General features: G+C 44.0%; 1 protein-coding gene across 2 annotated transcripts; it reads left to right on the top strand.

The window, feature by feature from the left end:
• Window positions 1-512: 512 nt before the first annotated feature.
• Window positions 513-18741, top strand: wipi1 (WD repeat domain, phosphoinositide interacting 1). Of its 2 annotated transcripts, none has more exons than XM_030381760.1 (13): window positions 513-881; window positions 1718-1800; window positions 5036-5205; window positions 5568-5664; window positions 5818-5915; window positions 11434-11526; window positions 12026-12096; window positions 12844-12951; window positions 13785-13949; window positions 14227-14334; window positions 15290-15429; window positions 16329-16429; window positions 18043-18741. In XM_030381760.1, exons 1-13 carry the CDS (start codon window positions 793-795, stop codon window positions 18091-18093), a joined length of 1374 nt encoding a protein of 457 aa, XP_030237620.1. In that variant the 5' UTR covers window positions 513-792; the 3' UTR covers window positions 18094-18741. The 2 variants fall into 2 exon arrangements, with proteins under 2 accessions (XP_030237620.1, XP_030237625.1); XM_030381765.1 differs by having other exon boundaries at window positions 517-881; window positions 5039-5205.
• Window positions 18742-19513: the final 772 nt, after the last annotated feature.

Below are 19513 nucleotides of genomic sequence, written 5' to 3'. Positions count from 1 at the left end.
GGTTTTTTGGATAATTGTCATCTGGAACATTTTGTGTTGTGAAATAGAAATAATATGTTATAGGCTACTCCATTAAGGGAGTGAATATAAACTCCATTAAGGAGTTCACATTTAAATTAAACTCAAGGTGAGAGTTGAATTTTACCCCACATGGGATCAGTGTTTTAACTCCCAAAAGAGTTCAGTTTTCACTCCTGAAAAGGAGTTAAAAGATCAACTCCCGGAAAAGAGTAATTTTAACCCTGGCCCAGAGTGTATTCGATGGTCTTACATATACACTTGGATTGAGAGTTGATTTTAACTCCATGTGAGTTTATTCCTGAGGCCCGAATTTGCTGTGTACCTGAATAACATTCCCTATGAATGGATGTACAAAAACAAGCCAAATCTGTATCTGATCCAATTAAAAGGGACGGTTATAAATTTGACCAATGGCATCGAAGAGCGACACAATTATTTTACTACCAGCGAATCGTACGGCGCAGCCGAGTGACGTATCGCAGTCAGCTGTTCTTGTTATGCTTTTTTTTCCTTCCTTTTTTTTTCATTTCCTACTGTCTGTTGTGCTCAAAAGACGGGATTTGTCATAATTTCTCAGTCGATACCAGCCTCCACTGCGTCTGAATCATCGTGCAAGGCGAGCTCGGATGAGGCTATTTCTCCAAAGGAGGTCGATCCCATTTCTTTCCAGCTGGATCAGTCTTCGGCCAAAATCGAGAAAATAGGTGCAGTCGGTCCCAGGCCTGCGATCCAGGCCCGAGGGAGAGAAGGAGGTCGCTGCTGGGAATCGGGATGGAGACCGCAGAGGGTTCCGTTGGTACTAGCGGGCCGAGTGGACTGGCGCCCGGGCTTGGGTGCGCTTCGTTCAACCAGGATTCCACGTAAGGAATGCATTTTACGCTCATGAGGAGCTTCGGACCTCTAGGATTGTTGTTGGCTGCCCAGCAACAACAATCCTAGAGATCCGAAGCTAAATTGGTTATAAAAGCCGCTGTAATTCCAGAGCTGGTCCAAATTGATGAAAAGCCAACTCAAGTCAACTGTGTATAGTTGTTTTCGTCGATATTCTCTGAGTACGTTTACTTTAGTCTAACCAAATAAAGGTTTAAAACATGTTAAATGCTTGTAAAAAAAAAAGTAACCTTTGGCTAGTAATGACATCCTCTCAGGAAAGACTTTAGAACTTGAGTTAACTGCATACCCAGGCACTTGGACAGTCAAAAGAAAAAAGAGCAAACGTCTGCAAAGTAGGCTACCCGTTGACTGCAAGCATTTATGAGTCAATAAAGTTTCTCTCAAGGTGTATTCTTAGAAACGATTTGGTATTCCCGGAATAAAGAGATGTCAGACCATAACATTCCGATGAAGAGATACAAAGTATAGGGCCTATAATAACATGTTTGGCATAGACATGTCTACAGATTGCCACAGGTAGAAAGCTGAAACCTTCTCAAACATGCAGAGAAGTCTTCAGTGATGATGATAGTGTGAAACAGATGTTGTGACAAAAACAACTCGCACAGGTTTCAATAAACAAACCTAGCTTAGTCAGGTTTAGACCAAAACAGACATAGAATATTCACAATAATGATAAAAGGACATTTACCATGGGTACCCTAATGTGTGTGTTGTGTGCCATGTGAACATGTGATATGTGTGTTACATGGCAGAATGAGGAGACCTTTTGTACCGTTGTGTTTGTGCGTGTGTGTTGCAGCTCATTGGCTGTGGGCACGGGCATGGGCTACAAGCTGTACTCCCTGACCTCCGTGGAGAAGCTTGACTGCATCCATGAGAGTGGTGAGTGATGGACACATTTCTCCAGGCTGTGTGTGTGTGCGTGTGCGTGTGCGTGTGTTACCTCACCACAAGGAACAGATTATGTCATTCTATAAATGTATCTGTGAACATTAATGTTAAAGGTCCCATGACATGCTATTTTATGTATTCTTTAATATAGGTATTAGTGGGCAACTAACACAGTATTCAAAGACGTTCCTGAAATTCAGCCGTGGTGCAGAGTTACAGCCACTCCGAGCCAGTCGCACATTGAGCTTCCCCCAAATGCGCTGTTTCGGGGGCGTGTCAAGGAGGAGGGTGGGGGTGTGGCCCTGAGCAGCTTGCAGCCAGGGACGGTACCATGCGCTCTGTTTACAGTGGATGTATCGCAATGGCGAGGCGCACACAGCCTTTAGCCGTGTTCTGTAAATATTCTAGAACACACGGGAGTCTGGAGCTCTATATCTAAATATTATCATATAGCCTACACAGATATCTATATCATATAAGCATATTATCACGGCCAAAAGCTGTGTGAGCCGATATTCCGACGTTCCTGGTTCTTCAACGTCCACATCAATGTGAATACACACACTGTAACGCAAGTGTTTCTTGTCGGTTCTTGACGTGTCTTGTATTTCCACAACGAGACTGTCGTGGGGGTTATCTGAGCCATGGTTGAGAAGGAATGTGGGAAAGGAACTTTGGTTTGACTCGCTGAAGTAGGCTACATGAACTGCGACATGCCGCGAGGCACCATCGCCCGCAGCGGGCAGCGGGCAGCCGGCAGCAGGCAGCGCGCAGTTCAGTCGACTTCAGGTTGATGTGAAAGTGGAAGAACCAGAGACGTCGCAGAACCCGTCAAAGTCGTTTGTGATTCATAAATCGTCTGGAGGCGCACACAATATGTTATATGATATAGATATCTATGTATTATATGATATTATTTAGATATAGAGCTCCAGGACTGTAACGCAAGTGTTGTACACTTCCGTGTTATTGGATAACCGTTAGTTGGTGTGATGGCGCATAACGCGTCGGACTCTCGTCTCTGGTATTTCTACAACGAGACTCGTATAGGGGGTTATCTCAGCCAAAGTGAGAATGAATTGGGGGGAAGGAACTTTGGCTTTGACTCCCTCAAGAACATGAACCACGACATGGAGGAGAAAGGGATTGTTGGCGGCGAATGTCTCCCGCTTGAGCCCCGCTGAGGGAACCACCGCCGGAGGCGGAGGTGCCTAAGCGCCTGCCCCGGCAAAGATCCCTTTCTCCTCCTTGTCGTGGTTCATGTTCTTGACTTGAGGGAGTCGAAGCCAAAGTTCTTTCCCCCCCAATTCATTCCAACCTTGGCTGAGATAACCCCCAATACGAGTCTCGTTGTAGAAATACCAGAGACGAGAGTCCGACGCGTTATGCGCCAAATAACAAGGAAGTGTACAACACTTGCGTTACAGTCCTGGAGCTCTATATCTAAATAATATCATATAATACATAGATATCTATACCATATAATATATTGTGTGCGCCTCCAGACGATATTATGAATCACAAACGACTTTGTCGGGTTCTGCGACGTCTCTGGTTCTTCCACTTCACATCAACCTGAAGTCGACCTGAACCGCGCGCTGCTGCCTGCCAGCTGCCCGCTGCCGGCGATGGTGCCTCGCGGCAACCGGCGGCATGTCGCAGTTCATGTACTTCAGCGAGTCAAACCAAAGTTCCTTTCCCCAATTCCTTCTCAAACATGGCTCAGATAACCCCCACGACAGTCTCGTTGTGGAAATACAAGACACGTCAAAGAACGACAAGAAACACTTGCGTTACAGTGTGTGTATTCACACACACACATGTGGCGCTCGCACGGTCGAGTCTCATTGGCGGGCCAACGTCTCTGGGCGGGCCAGGCAGAGTAAGGGAGGAGCCGAGATTCCTCATGACGTCATGAGCACAGACATTCCAAATCAGCGCGCTTGAGCCTCCGTTTTTTCAAAGGCGAGCAGAACAGCTAGTGCTCGTTTTACACCAAACGCAAGTTTTAGCCACTGGGGGACCATAGGCAGGCTAGGGGAACTCATATTTATGTTAGAAAACCTCACAAAGTGAGATTTTCATGTCATGGGACCTTTAATGCTTTAACTCGGATCGTCCTGTTTGACTGAGAAGGAATTCCTGTTTGGTGAAAATATTATTGACAAAATATGTCCGTCAGGGTCACTGGTTTTGATATTTAACTCTGAAAAGTCTACCTGTTATCAATCTATAGCAGACTGCCTAGCCCTTCGTTATGAAGCAGTTATAAAGTATCTGCTTAATACCCTGATCCAGATTGAGAGGACAAAGAAATGTCCTCTCAATAACGAAATGGTAGACCCTAGTTATGACATCACCTGATAAGGATCTAGCAGCACTAAGAAGAGATCCATTCATCTATCATTAGTCCTGCCTTAATCACATTGAATCAAAGTCACAACGTGTGACATTTCAACCAGCTCATAGCTTGTAGTTCCCTGGGGATATCTGTAATCAGTTCCGATGATATTGATTTCAATAATTGCATCTATTGGTCCTTTTTGCTTCATTGAGATATCAAAAAAACTGGCCAGCCCGTACTCTCGCTTTTGTTGACAATAATCTTGCTATTGACATTCCCAAAACTCTTCACACTCACCCCACCTAGCATGACGAGCTACGCTAGTTTATGACAGTTACAGTTACAGTTACACAAGAACGGACAAAACAGTCATTTTGTTTAAGTCTCCCACCTACTAAGCGGATGGGGCAGCTAATGGTTGAATCTAGAGGCAGTTAAACACCATTATGTTGGCACAACCTAGTTAGTCCCTGAGGCATACACATATTGCTCCTCATCGCACTGATGACAGACTGATGATGTGGTCACACATCTTCAAGTTATTTAATGGACTGCCTTGAGCTATAGTCCAAAAATATTTATCTAATTGTAATTTAAAAGCAGGTTCTCAAAGCACACATCTAAATCAGCAACACTTTATTCATTAAGGGTGTGTAAAGCTAACGTATTCACAGTGCAAAATTCAGATCACGTTTTACAATCCCTTTTGTAGTTCGTATCACAAAGACCAAAGTGCTGCTGCTAATGTTTAGGCTCATGGTAGGAGCCTTCACACAAAATGCGGAATCGGAACAACAATGTCCTTTAGGTTAAGCCAGGAGAGACTGTTGGGAGGTCTGATGGCGGGTTTTCCTGTGGTGCTTGTGCGGGCGTTTCTCCCAGCAGACAGCCCAGACGTCTTCATCGTGGAGCGTCTGTTCTCCAGCAGCCTGGTGGTGGTGGTGAGCACGGCCTTGCCCCGGCGCATGAACGTCTACCACTTCAAGAAGGGCACGGAGATCTGCAACTACAGCTACTCCCACGACATCCTCGCCGTTCGGCTCAACCGACAGGTAGGCTCTGGTCAAGGGTCCCGCTGGTGAACAGCCAGAAACGTTTTCAACGAGCTGGAAGCATTCGCTTGTCTCAGTGGCTCCACCTGCTATCAGCTGCTAAACATGTAGGCTATGTGGCTCTCAGGTGACCTGGATTGATTCCCACCCCTCTCTCTTTCAACCAACCAACCCAATTTCCTGTCATTCTCCATTTTGCTGCCCATTAAAAAAGCTACATAAAGAAATTTGAGGAGATATAAAAGATAAAGATATAAAACTAGTTTCAGCTAGGAAGGGTCTTCTTAATCACACGAGTGCAAGGCATGGGGAGTGTCTGTGTGTTGTCTTAAAGCCAACCTGTTGTCTGTTGTTCCTCACAGAGACTTGTGGTGTGCCTTGAAGAGTCTATTTACATTCACAACATCAAAGATATGAAGCTGCTGAAGACCCTCCTCAACACGCCGTCTAACCCGTCTGGTAGGTGCTAATAAATAAAAAATTGCAGCAGATTCTGTTGTGAAATGTATGGGTATTTCCTTACTTATTATTAATTATTTTGCTCCTACACCGGTGTTTACCGCCTTACCTTTCTTCTTCAGTTATTAACTTTGTTTTCATCCTTGCATACAGGTCTATGCGCTCTATCTGTTAACCATTCCAACTCCTACCTGGCTCATCCTGGCAGTGCCACCATCGGGGAAATTGTAGTTTACGACGCCAACATCTTGGTAAGGCGAATAACGTTTGTTAATGCTTAATAGACTGAAATGGATGTAGGGGATTTGAAGGGCCACAGAGGTATGCAGCATCTCTTGCGTAAAGATCCAGTGTGTAAAATCTGCATCTAGTGATGAGGTTGCAACAGACGCTAGTTTGGGGTTGCCAAACCTCCCCAAACAACACACTTCCTTCTTCGAGAAATGCGGTGGCCTTTACTGGTCTGTGCTGGGCTGTGTGGTGCAAGGGGCCAGTTGTTGACTTCAACGTCAGCGTCGGGTAGCTGACTTTTAAGTGAGGTCGGTTCTGTGATAGATTCATGAATCCTATTGAGCTATTTAGTCTGCAAGTGTAGAGCTAAAAGTCAAAGCTTCCTCGAAAAGATCATTTGACATTGAATGCGTTCGTTCATTGCTTTTTCTTTTCTACGTCAATCAAATAATTACAAATCATGTGCGCATACCCCCGTACTTGAAAAGCTATGTTAATTTCGCACCAAACACCTAAATATGAATAAATAGGTTTCAGTAGTTTGATCAGTAACAATCTGATATATATGTTGTTGGAGATGGTGGAGGTAACAGCCTTTTACGTTTCTCAACAAACAGTCCTATTATTGCATCACTAGTGGTCAACTGCATTCATACGCCTATAATTATCGCTATCTGATTTATGTATTGATCATTCATCTAGAAAACAGTCTGCGCTACATGCCAATGAGGACTTAATATTTGACACTTGGATTTAAACATTTGTGACTCCATTCTAGTTGAATCCTCTAAATACATTGGACATTCTGGCGAATGGAAGGAGCATACTCATCTTTACTAGGCCATATCAGTTGTGACCAGGAGATAGTTAAGCTTCTTGGACAGTTATATATAACACTGTGGTGTGTGGGGATGTGTGGAGCTCCGTCTTGCCAGGGGTTGATGCTGTCATCCCAGTCTGAGAGGAGGTTAAGCTCCTCGGAGACTTATAGCATAATGCTGCGGCTAATTATAATTCTACACAACGCCAGTGCAAACAAGTATAAGGGGTCGTAGCCAATAGGGTTAGCGCAACCAACTCCTCCCTAGAACTCTTAGCCCAAAACACATTTATTGGATTTAACGGAGTAACAGACAGTTTAAAAACGTGTTCTCTTCAGAGCTGTTTGTCCATTCTGCGCTGCTACAGAGACATAGCAATGCAACATGGCCGCCTCAACGGTGGAAGTCCTGCTGCCTGTGTAGCTCTGAAATGCTCTAATGCCAACACAACAATTCTTATTTCCGTGGGATTATATACACTAATTAAAAGACACATGAAGATGTATAATGTAGTCCATTTCCAAGTCTGTTTCACCAGATGCCACTTAATTCTATACCTTTTACTACTCCCAGTTCCCAATGCTGAAAGCAGTGGAAAAATAAGGATGCGTGTTTTCAGCTTGAGAGAACTAAAAGGAGAGACCATATAGGGTAATGACAAGGCAATAAGAGGTACAACGTGGTACTAGAACGAGTACTACTAGTTGAATGTATTGTCTGTGATGATAATGCAAAAAATCCTGATGAGTAAAGCGAGAGTATGTGCAGTTCTTACAATACCTACCAGTCTGCTATGAGGTGGGTGTTTAGCTCCATTTGATCCAATAATCGTTCTTATCCATCGGTCCTTCCCAGTAAAGGCGGCAACCGTATTGTTTCGACCGCCTTAAATGGGTTATGTTGACTGTATTGGATTACTGGCTCTCTTTATAAGACTTATTTGGCAAGTACTTTTGGGAGACGTGGCAGGGTTGATGGTTTCTGTTTTCACATTGTCGAGTCACGATTATTCTAGACCTCATGAGCTCCTTGGGGAGGCACCCTATTGTAAAGGCTCCAGTTCACAAAGCGGATTTCCCCTTCATACAATCCTGAGTTTTCCGAAAATCTCTCTCTCTCTCTCTCTCTCTCTCTCTCTCTCTCTCTCTCTCTCTCTCTCTCTCTCTCTCTCTCTCTCTCTCTCTCTCTCTCTCTCTCTCTCTCTCTCTCTCTCTCTCTCTCTCTCTCTCTCTTCTATATATATATATATATATATAGTTTTAAAATTAATAAATTAAAACTAATTACCAAATATTCGATTTGAACACTATGATGTTGCATCATAGTGTTGATTGGGTTGAGAGTTACAGGACGGAGGGTTGGCGTTTAATTCAAACGGCTACGAGCCCTTTGTATGGAAGCATATATGTAGCAAAATTCATATGGCAATGCAATTCATTACATTATAGTCAGGACCACTTGGCTCAAGTAGAGCAGACATGAACGAGGAGACCCCCATGATCACAAAGGAAGAACAATATTTATTAAACTAACTACATACAACCGCAATCAGTAATGGGAAGCCAAACAAAAAGTGTAGTGCATATCAATGTGATGTATTGTAACGCAAAATAAGGTAATGATCGAGTCAGCCTTTCAGGGTCAGGCCGAGAGAGAGAGCGAGCCGACCGGAGGGGCTTCTTTTAACTCCCGTCCAATCAACCCAGTCACGGACCTGGCACGGCCCGTAACACCAGCCCCTATTGGGGGGAGGGAACAACAGGCTATAACGACACGCGAGGGAGAGTTCACCATTCATTATGCAATTTAATAATGAATTTGAAAATACGTTATTCAAAGTGTATTTGAATATGCAATTTGACAATGAAATCCTCAGTTCAATTTGAAAGGGTTATAACAGCAATGATATTGCAAAGAGTGTTGCAAACGATTACAGGAAAGCGTATCAGCGAATCGCATCTGGGCGTAACTAAGTCAGTTCCTTCCTCGTTATTTCCTTGTTTATAAGTGTGTTCATGGTCCTGGTGATAACAAACAGGTTCAAGTTCAAACACCTTTATTTCCTTGATGCCTATCACCTACTATCCTTTTGCTTTTATTCATGAGAAGCACATACAGTTTTGCCACTGTGTGTAAGGCTACGCTGCCCTCATCTAGAGCTGGTTTACCAGTACACAACGTTTAAAACTGAGCAAAGTCGAGGCCAACATACGGCTACAACGTCAATCAATAGTAAAGTATGTGATTAAAAAAAAAGTGATGTCCCGCCGTGTTCATGCGTGTCACTAGTAAACCATACGTCACCAACTGGGCAACGGTCAAAACCTGCCCCCAGTTGCAGGACGGGAGTAGAATCATAAGAGCGCCAAGAGGTGTCGTTCTCAGCACCTCATGGGGGGCAATTCGCCGCCCGATCACTCTGATGACTACTAACCATGTAAATAGTTTTGTAAATAAACTTCAAAAGCTTTTCAAATCTTATTTGGTGCCTTGTTGGTCCCTAATGTGCAAAGTAAACAAGGTGCAAGTAAATAAAGTGCAAAGTGATAGTTAAAAAATATTGGATGCACACGTAAGCTAGCTGTTCGTATCTACGTGCCCCACTTTACGGAGGAGTATACACCGGCCTTTATGCCTTGTGCACACTGCATGCGTCCGTCGACGGAAGGCCGAGGTCGTGTCTGACATATAGGGGCTAGTCTCTGTAGACGCATACTGCAGCCAATCAAATCGCTTCCCGCTACAAAGCCGATGTGTGGATGTGAATACAAAAGATGACACCAACAACCGGTGACTCAAAACAATACTGTCATTCCACATTTCTTTATTTTTTTTTTAAAGAAATGTGTTTTCCTGCTTCTTCATGCTGGTTATTGGAAAAATGGATCCAGTAGACGCGTGGAGTGTATTTGACTAACCGCGATCTGATTGGCTGACGGATCCGCCGCGGCCTGAAAAGTTGAACAATTTCAACTTATTGACGCAGGCCATGGACGGACGGACCCACAATGCACTTCGCGGTAGTGCTATGCTTTTCCTTTTGAATAAAAGCACTCATAAATGTGACAAAATGTTATTTTATTTTTATTGTTATAACTTTTTCGAATTGAATTGAGGATTTTATTGTCACTTTGCAAATTAAAATACACTTTGAATAACGTATTTTCAAATGACATTATTAAATTGCATAATGAATTGTCCATTGCATAATGTCATGACTTATTGAATTGCAAATTGCATTGCCATTTAATTTTGCTATATGTGCTTCCATACAATTGTCAATACACAATCCCATGCAAATGTACGTTTTTTACAGACATTTGTACACCATGACTCTCTTTTGCCACTTAGTGGTGAAAGAGGAAAGTGGTTCTTGGCAGGTTATTTATTTATTGTAGTTAATCTAATTCAAAACGTTTCATGGGCGAGACTAAAATACATTCTCCGTCTTGCGCACTTCTTCTTTCCTCTGCTCTGTTCCTACAAGAACCTGCTTCCTCTTGAAGGGGACAAACCGGCCGCACACACCCCCCCTTAAAATAGAAAATGTATTTATAGTGCCTCAATTCAAATTGATTCGCCACTCCTTCTCTAAGGTGCTGTGTATAGGAATGTTATTGCTATTTAACGCATTTATTTTTGCTCATTTGTTAAAAAATGTCTGAGCCATCTGTCAGCTGTTAGTGAGCGAAACGTGGTGTGAGAATATCTGTTTTCAGGTGGACTGCACCTGCCTCTGTTTGAGACAACGTAGATGTTGATACCACTCGTGGGTCACTCCTGACCATTCAGGGCATCTCTCACGGACAGTCACGGGCGCAATGCTACGCGTAATAATAATAATCATAAAAATGTATTTTATATAGCGCCTTTCAGGATGCTCAAGGTCGCTTCACAAGACTGGGCGGTAGCGTGTGTGTGTAGGTGAGGGTGTGTGTGTAGGTGAGGGTGTAGGTGAGGGTGTGTGTGTAGGTGAGGGTGTGTGGTGGTGAGGGTGTGTGTGTAGGTGAGGGTGTGTGTGTGGGTGAGGGTGTGTGTGTGGGTGAGGGTGTGTGTGTGGGTGAGGGTGTGTGTGTAGGTGAGTGAGTGAGAGTGCAAAATGCGCAAGACGCTGGGCGGGGTCGTGGGTCAGAGGCCCTAGGCCTCAGAGAGAAGGTGTGCTTTCGTGTACTTTTTGAAAGTCTCCAGGGAAGGGGCACAGTGGATGTTGGGGGGGAGCTGGTTCCACAGAGTGGGACTATTATAGGGACTATGGCGTACCAGGGCACACCGCAGAAGTGTGTGTGTGTGTGTGTGTGTGTGTGTGTGTGTCGGGACGCCCCTCGGGACCAACCGGGCTCTCAGCCCGGTCCGACCCGGGCCACTCGGTTAAGTCCCGCACAGTTTGGTACGAGTTCAGCCTTCACCCTTTAGTTTAATTATTAGTTTTACGAGCGAGTCAGGGCCCGGTAAACGAGCTCAGTACTGACACCGAGGATCTGTGTCAGCCAGGGGGGTCCGCGGATTAGTAGTAGTCGCAGATTACACCGGCTGACGAGATGGTAACCGCGCGATCAAACTCGTAATACGGTGATTTACAACAAGTCACTGTGACGGCAAGTTTTGATTTTGGAAATGAGGTGAGTTTGGAAAGCTAAGAAGCGGTGACATTCGTCTCGACAGCTGGAGCTCATCTCCCCCGTGATGCCTGTCTTCTCTGTGTGTGTCCCCCCCTCAGAGCACCGTCACTATGATCCCCGCCCACGACACCCCGCTGGCCGCGCTGGCCTTCAACGCTCAGGGCACCAGGCTGGCCAGCGCCTCCGAGAGGGTACGACATCGTGCCGCGACGCACCAGACACGCCTGATAGACCTTATATACCCAACGCGCATAACATGTGTAGCATGCATTACGTGCATAACGTACCGTCCGCCTTGTAATAGAATTGCCAAAGTCATATTTTGGAGAGTTGGAAGATTTACTTAGACTTGCTGCATTTGAATGAAGTTAAAATCCCATCACAAAAACTGTACTTTGGGAAAGTAAGTTTTATCACTTTGTGTGAAATTGAATATCAAACCCAAGCAAATGTTCTTCTTTACTGTCGTGACCACCTACTTGAGAATGTGAAAACCTATCCATCCCTGGCACATACCATATTTCGTCTTCTTCATTCCCAGTTTTGGGCCCACAAGTACAAAGGTTTAACATCAAATAGCTAAAGACACACACAGGCCAAAGCAAGCTCTGTAATGATCTGAATAATTCAGACCTAAACGTTGTTTAGGTTCACAGCATCTACTCATCACGTATCACTTTCACCGTCTAGGGCACGGTCATCCGGGTCTTCTCCATTCCTGACGGCCAGCGTCTGTTTGAGTTCCGGAGGGGCATGAAGAGGTAAGCACACAGACCGATCCAGTAAACCCTATTCCTTAAGCACTTGCACACTGACCGTTATATCCCTCTGGCCCACAACATGTTTTTTGTAATAATAGTTAATTGTTTTGGCTTTGATTCTGCTGTTGTTTAAGGAAAAATAACTCCAAATATGCTAATGACAGTGACAGGCTAGTTATATTGTTGCAGTTAAAAAAAGATCCCTACAGAGAAATACAACTTTTTTCTTTACCTTGTGGCTGGTCTATTTGTTATTGTTTGGACAGCAGCAAGTGCGTCTAGTGTTATCTCATAAGATATGGGTGAAGGACAGTTGAGACGGTAAGGACAATAGCAATGTTTCCTGAGAGAAAACAAGATTTCAGAGCAAGACTTCCTGCTGAGCGAGGCATGGTTGGACAAAATAACAAACCATATAAATAAGCACTTCTTTTGTGGATTACAGAGGCAGTGTTCTCACTGGACCAATTAAAAAATAATAATAAAACATAGAAAAAATCCCCAAATACTAATTTAACACCATTAGATAGACAAAAGCATGGCGAATGGTGTGAGTATTTTTACCATTATTTAATATTATTTAGGTCCAAGTATATGAGATAGTCCAAGGGATTCTTGTGGGCAAGAGAGAACTATTGCCACTTGACTGTGTGTAATGTGTGTGTGTGTGTGTGTGTGTGTGTGTGTGTGTGTGTGTGTGTGTGTGTGACTGTGTGTGTGTGTGACTGTGTGTGTCTCTTTCTGCAGGTACGTCAACATCAGCTCCTTGTCCTTCAGTCCTGACGGCCAGTTCCTCTGCACCTCAAGCAACACAGAGACGGTTCACATCTTCAAACTGGAACAACTTGGAATAACGTAAACAGACACACAAACACAGACAGGCACACGCACACAGACAGAGGCACACAACCCGGGGCGTGGCCAGGACATTATTACTGTAATATTTATTCATAATGTCAAAATATAACACTCAAGAGACACAGAGTAAGAATAGGAAGTCAGAGTTAATTAATTGTGCATATATTTCATCTTTCTTTAGACCGTTTCCTTTCAGAACTTTTTACATTTATTTTTTTCTGATTGGGGGGGCTGCAGACAACAAAGTAGCGTCTTCCCTCTGAAGAGCACATTAATAGTTAAACAGTAAACCATTGAAAAATGGACATAGAATCTTCTAGTGTCATGGCAGCTTTATTTACAGAGCACCTTTCACACACGAGGCGGACTCAAAGTGCTTCACATAGAAACATCGTCCTACAATACAGTGAAATAATAAAAGAAGATAGATACGTTTAGATATAGCATTGAGCTAAAGCAAACGTACAACTAATTGAAGTAATAAAATAAAATAGACCCGTGAAAGAAAACAAAGGCAAAGTAAGAAAAATGTAAGTGCGATGTGTTTATGACTTAGCAGAAAGCCAAAGCAAGCATAAAGGTCTTCAGTCTCGTTTTAAGGCCCAATCCCATTTATACCCCTTACCCCTTCCCCTTACCCCTTCAAAACAAGGGGGAGGGGTAAGGGTAGAAAATGGGATTGGGCCTAAAAGTGGCCAGAGTCTGGGCCAAGCCTTAACCCCTCTGGGGACAGACCCGGTACACCGCATGGCTTTCTTGCCAACTCTGCAGTCAGAGCGACGCCGCGGTCCTCAGTGTAACATCGCCTCTTCCCTCCCCTGTGTCCGCAGCGGGGAGGAGGCGTCCCCCACGTGGACGGCCTACGTGGGGAAGATGTTCTCGGCGGCCAGCAGCTACCTCCCCACCGGGGTGACGGGCATGATGAGCCAGGACCGGGCCTTCGCCACCGCCCACCTGCTGGCCATGGGCCGCAGGAACATCTGCACCCTGGCTGTGTGAGTCGCTGTCCCGGGACGGAGGAGACCACGCACACACACTCATCACATTCGGCGGTGTTGCTGTTGTGTGTTGTCTGTCTGTGTGTGTGTGTGTGTGTGTGTGTGTGTGTGTGTGTGTGTGTGTGTCTGGGACATTGTGCTAATGTGAATGTAGAAAATAACAAGGCACAAAGTATGAATCTTGTTTGTTCTTTGGCCAAAAGAAAGCTGATGCCTCTACTGTATCCACCGGGGAAAGCTACTCTAACCAGACTGGATCTGAATCTGCATGTAGGATCCAGAAGCTTCCGCGCCTGCTGGTGATGTCGGCCGACGGCCAGCTGCTCATCTACAACGTGGACCCGCAGGAGGGGGGCGAGTGCACCCTGGCCCACAAACACAGGTACGCTCCCCGCCAATCACAGCCAAGGCCGGAACGTTTTCAACCAATGACGGGGAAGCTTCTGTTTCCTGTTACAATCCAGCTCTAAACTGCTTTTACATGTTTGGGGGATAGATGTACAGCAGCTTTCTACATCAGCTCCGCATGTTACTATTATACCCACATATGATGCAGAAGATGTAGATAAGGTTCGTCAGGGAAACTCGGTGGCTTAGATGGAGGTACCCAAACCTTTTGGGGCTTCGGCATACCATGATCCAACCCGAAGACTTAGGACACACCAACATGATTATGATGAGTAAAAAGTGTCACAAACATCGGCCAGGTTTATATATACAACTGGATTGTGTTTCGATGCAAAAACGCATCTGTTTACATGCAACGTCTTAGCCTGTCTACACAAAGGGGCGTTCCACGAGAGATTCCTGCTTGATATGCATATGCACATACCGGAAACTTTTACCGGAATTTTCTTGCAAAGGTTTTTACATACTCTGAGAATTGGTGCGATAACACACTGAAATGCGTTAAATGCTAGAAATTCAATGTCGATAGTAGATGGTTGGTCTAGATTATGAAGGAAGTGTGCACCACTTCCTCAGGGCCTTCACGACAGCTCATTACATATTTCAGTTCCAGTTCCCAACGGTTTAGATGGAGAAAAGATCTCTCTCAAAGAGCTTGCACAAACAAGGCATACATAACTAGTATAATATACACTAGGTTGTGAGGCGTTTAATCGCAATATTTCTTACACTGCGGACAAAAAAGTCTTGCATGGATACAGGTTTATAAATATCAGACGGGAAAATTGCATTATTTATCCCATTCCTGGCACACCCAGTCTTCTCTCAGCACTATTTGGGATCCTCTCGGTTAAGGCAGGACTTCGGGTCCTTTTATCGTCCGAAATCAATGAACGCATCAAAGAACCGAACGTCCTGTTCTCTCCCAGGCTCTTCTGCTGCGACGAGGACAGCGGGGAGGAGACGGAGTCAGAGCGATCCAACTTGAATACACCGCCGTCCGCCTGCCCGTCGTACGCCGCGACTGCTGCCCTGCCCACCGCGGTGCCTGTCACCACAACGCTCACAGGTGCGCCCTGGGGGGGACCGTCTAACGTGGAGGCATACAGGCTGTAACGTGGAGGCATGCAGGCTGTAACGTGGAGGCATGCAGGCTGTAACGTGGAGGCATGCAGGCTGTAACGTGGAGGCATGCAGGCTGTAACGTGGAGGCATGCAGGCTGTAACGTGGAGGCATGCAGGCTGTAACGTGGAGGCATGCAGGCTGTAACGTGGAGGCATGCAGGCTGTAACGTGGAGGCATACAGGCTGTAACGTGGAGGCATACAGGCTGTAACGTGGAGGCATACAGGCTGTAACGTGGAGGCATACAGGCTGTAACGTGGAGGCATACAGGCTGTAACGTGGAGGCATACAGGCTGTAACGTGGAGGCATGCAGGCTGTAACGTGGAGGCATGCAGGCTGTAACGTGGAGGCATGCAGGCTGTAACGTGGAGGTTTAACGGTTTTGGGACCTCAGTGGTGGAACGAGCTCCCTGCCGCTCTCAGGACCGCAGAGTCGCTCACTATCTTCCGAAAAAGACTCAAGACTCACCTGTTCAGAGTCCACCTATAAAATTGGGGTGCGGGATCAGTCTATATGGGGGGGGGGGGGGGAACAGTCTTTAAGAGGAGAGTCCATTTTCTGGGGTTGTCCTCCAGAAAATGATTCAGAATGTAACAAACATTAGCGTACATCAATGTACATTCTGCTGCTTCATCCGCACTGTCGGGTTCGTACTAGCTCTTCAAGCAGACTATCTAAAGTGAATCAGAAGACAAATGTAACATTTTACTTGTTACTTTATTTGATATGTAAGATCCGACAGCCATGGTCTGAATGCTAATAATTACAGTTTGTGAGGTGCTCGATATGAATCGACCCTATCTGCCTTTGAGCGTGGTTCTTTCTGTTGATGTTTGTCCAGGCTACTCTGAAGACGGCGGGGCAAAGAAAGGCGAAGTTATCCCCGAGCATGAGTTTGCGGCAGGGCCCGTCTGCCTGGACGACGAGAACGAGTTCCCACCTGTGAGCATTCTGAGGCAATAACGTTGTAGAGCTAGCAAGCTTTTCTGCTGTGTATCTGTTCTCTGTGGTCATTTCAACCCATCAAACTCTACGGACCCACCTCCAGACGATTCCTCACTCATCAACTAGAGGCCAACGAAGAATTGTAAACTTCTCTACATGCAATACAGGCTTCAGAAATGAAAGTAAAATGTCTTCCTGACCTTACTTGGTCTTCAGACAATCCAAAATCTTCCACCTGGGCTTAATTAGTCTTAAAATGGTCTACACAGCCAGCCTTACAAAGAGAAAACAATGAGCAACTGGCAAAGCGCCAGGGAGCTTTATGCAGGATGTCAGTATTGTTTTTATAGATACGCTGTTTTATACAAAAGTGGCATTTCAAGGACTGACTACGGAACTGTAGCAGTGGCTGTTGCCACACGCCACCTAGTGGGCCTTTACTGGGCTCCTCCAAAGCCGGGCCAAAGGCTGTATCTGTTGAAGCCGGTATGTATGTATGTTCGGTGTACAGTAGGGTACACAGGGCCGCTGTAACAGGCTGCTGTAGGAGATCTCCTGAGTGTGTGTGTGTGTGTGTACGACAGGTGAGCAGCTTCACCCAGCGTCAGAGTCTGACTCGGGCCGGGAGAGGCTGCCGAATGGCAGTGGAACATAAGTCAAGACTTAATAACTCCCACAATACCACACGTTACTTTATAAACTTGATGAATGTACCTTTAGATCAGGGGTCACCAACACAGTGCCCTCAGGCCTGTTCTAAACATAGCACAACACATTCTTGAACAACTCTCTCCCACCTTTTTGAAGTCATTGTTGATAATTATTGTGAGAAATCATTAACATGATCAGTGTCTTCACATAGATGAGTATCATTAATCATTTATAATAATATATAACTGAAGGCAAACTGAGCAAATTTGTTATTTCAGAAGAGTGTATCACACTGGGTGCCCTTCGTATGACTCAGTACCCATGAAGTAGCTCTCAGGTTCAAAAGGTTGGTGACCCCTGCTTTAGACGTTTAAAATTCCCAAAGGGCCTTCTACTATATCGGCCTGGGTAGTCCTGGCATTAATTTGTCTGCTCAGCCCTCCAGTCGTTTAATATACATTTTATAGGTTAAAAGAAACACACACAACACATTGCCAACTGAAATTTTTTTCAACAATAATTACCTTTAATCAAATTTATATATAGACATATATTTTTATATATACACAAATCAGTACTTATCTAATTTCAGATTAAAATGACCATGTTCATATTCACTTTTGATATTTTTCACATTTTGTTTATATTTCCCATTCTAAACAGAGATTTCATTATTGCAATTCAGAGTGACCAAACAAACATATTTAAACAAATGTTTGTGAGGGTTCTAATTTACTACAAAATAAATAATTTGGTACTCATTTGAGCCGATCTGAAAAGGCAATTCCAATAACTAAATATCAAAGATGAACCACTTTTAAATTATCTTTAATTTTTTTGTAATGTTAATTTTATGTTTTATTATGTATCTCATATATAACATAAAGACTTTGGAGCACTAGCTTTGTTATGTAGCCGCGCCAGGCACCACTAATGGGTTTCTTCATGTGTTTTGGTAGATTAATTGGTGCCGTGACGGAAGTCGAGGTGGCGGGGCGAGACGCTCGTGAGGCAGTGAGGCAGACAGAAACAAAAGCTACAGAGGCGAGCGAAGGAATAGTTGCGACATCGCCCCCCGGCGTTAGGATAAAAAGGGAGCAGAAAAACGAAAAAAAAAAAGATATATATTTTATGGTGCTAACTTTTTTTTGTGATGAAATGTCATGATGATATTAAACATGAGTATGTTTTCCATTTAATCGTTTTTAATGTAGAAGCCACTTCTATTATCGTAAAAGAGGGGCAGTGCATTACCCCCTAGTTATTTAAAAAGTGTATGTAAGGTGCATGCCTGAGCAACAATATAACCACAGATTTTCATTGCTATGTAGCTTTACCTATTTCTATTAGTTGCATTATTGCAGCGATAATATCCTAATGTGGTCATTCATGTATTCGTATTGGATCCTTAAGTAGAGAACTGAACATTTTTTTTCATTCCTTTTTATTTTTATTGTGTTAAATACCTACTTAATGTTTACACGTATGCAATGTACGGAAATCAGCAAGTATGTATTTAAGTATGGATAAATACATATGTTGTATGAATGTGCCTGTTGTAATTTGTAAAGTGCTAAATAATGCACATTGCACAAGACCAAAAAACTGAAAAAGAACAATAAAAAAATACCCTTGATGATAAATCAACCTAGAGAACACATTATTTGTTGGCTTTGTTTCATTTGAAATATTTTAGTTAAGCCCAGCCTAGAGGTTAAACCACTATAAGAAAGCTAAGTCCAAGTGGTAAATCAGGACTAACTGGAATGCACTACATGGGTCAAGGTTTGGTTTAAATTCAAGGTCAAACATAACTTAAAAGGTGAGGAAAATATATACTTTATGCATTCATCTTGTAAAAATAGAGCAACAGTACATTTTCAGCTCTTTTGTGTATTCAGTGTAGGCTACTATTTATTGGACAGTATTACAACATAACATTTGTTAGACATGGTTTGAGTTACCGGAACCCTTTTGAAGAGCAATAATCCGTTATATATGATTCAGATAAAGCATCCCCATCCCATTGTTACACCGATTTTATCTTTATTTGTTAGTTTCATTTTATTGCAGGCTGATTATGATTCAGAACTTTGTTGTTGCCAAAAGCTGCTACAGCAGGAGGGCCTGGACTTTGAAGCGGTCATTAGTGGTAAAACTACTAACTAACCTTTGCGCACATAAACGTGAAAAATATTGTAATCCTATTAGGTAAACTTGTGACCAATTAAAATGGGGTTTACAGTAGCCTACAGCAATGAAAAACGGAGCTACGGTCCCTCAGGGTAACCGGGTAAGAGCATGTGCTAATTGCATTTCAGAGTTCAAACATGAAAACGCGGCCATATAAAGCAAAATCATTCAGAGATACGCATTACCTATCCAGTCGCTGAATCAGGGGGCTATTTTTTACTTTATAAATGGTGCCGT

The sequence above is a fragment of the Gadus morhua genome, chromosome 2 (assembly GCF_902167405.1).
Source record: "Gadus morhua chromosome 2, gadMor3.0, whole genome shotgun sequence".
Classification (NCBI taxonomy): domain Eukaryota; kingdom Metazoa; phylum Chordata; class Actinopteri; order Gadiformes; family Gadidae; genus Gadus; species Gadus morhua.
Note: the sequence above shows the minus strand (reverse complement) of the source record. Positions and strands in the feature narration are given on the sequence as shown.

What these genes read in the sequence shown, in the direction of transcription:
- wipi1 (XM_030381760.1), top strand. Translation starts at nt 793, where the DNA reads ATGGAGACCGCAGAGGGTTCCGTTGGTACTAGCGGGCCGAGTGGACTG. An exon ending in TGACTGCATCCATGAGAGTG is followed by an intron (nt 1,801 to 5,035) that starts GTGAGTGATGGA and finishes CGTTTCTCCCAG; the next exon opens with CAGACAGCCCAGACGTCTTC. An exon ending in CTGGAACAACTTGGAATAAC is followed by an intron (nt 12,952 to 13,784) that starts GTAAACAGACAC and finishes CTGTGTCCGCAG; the next exon opens with CGGGGAGGAGGCGTCCCCCA.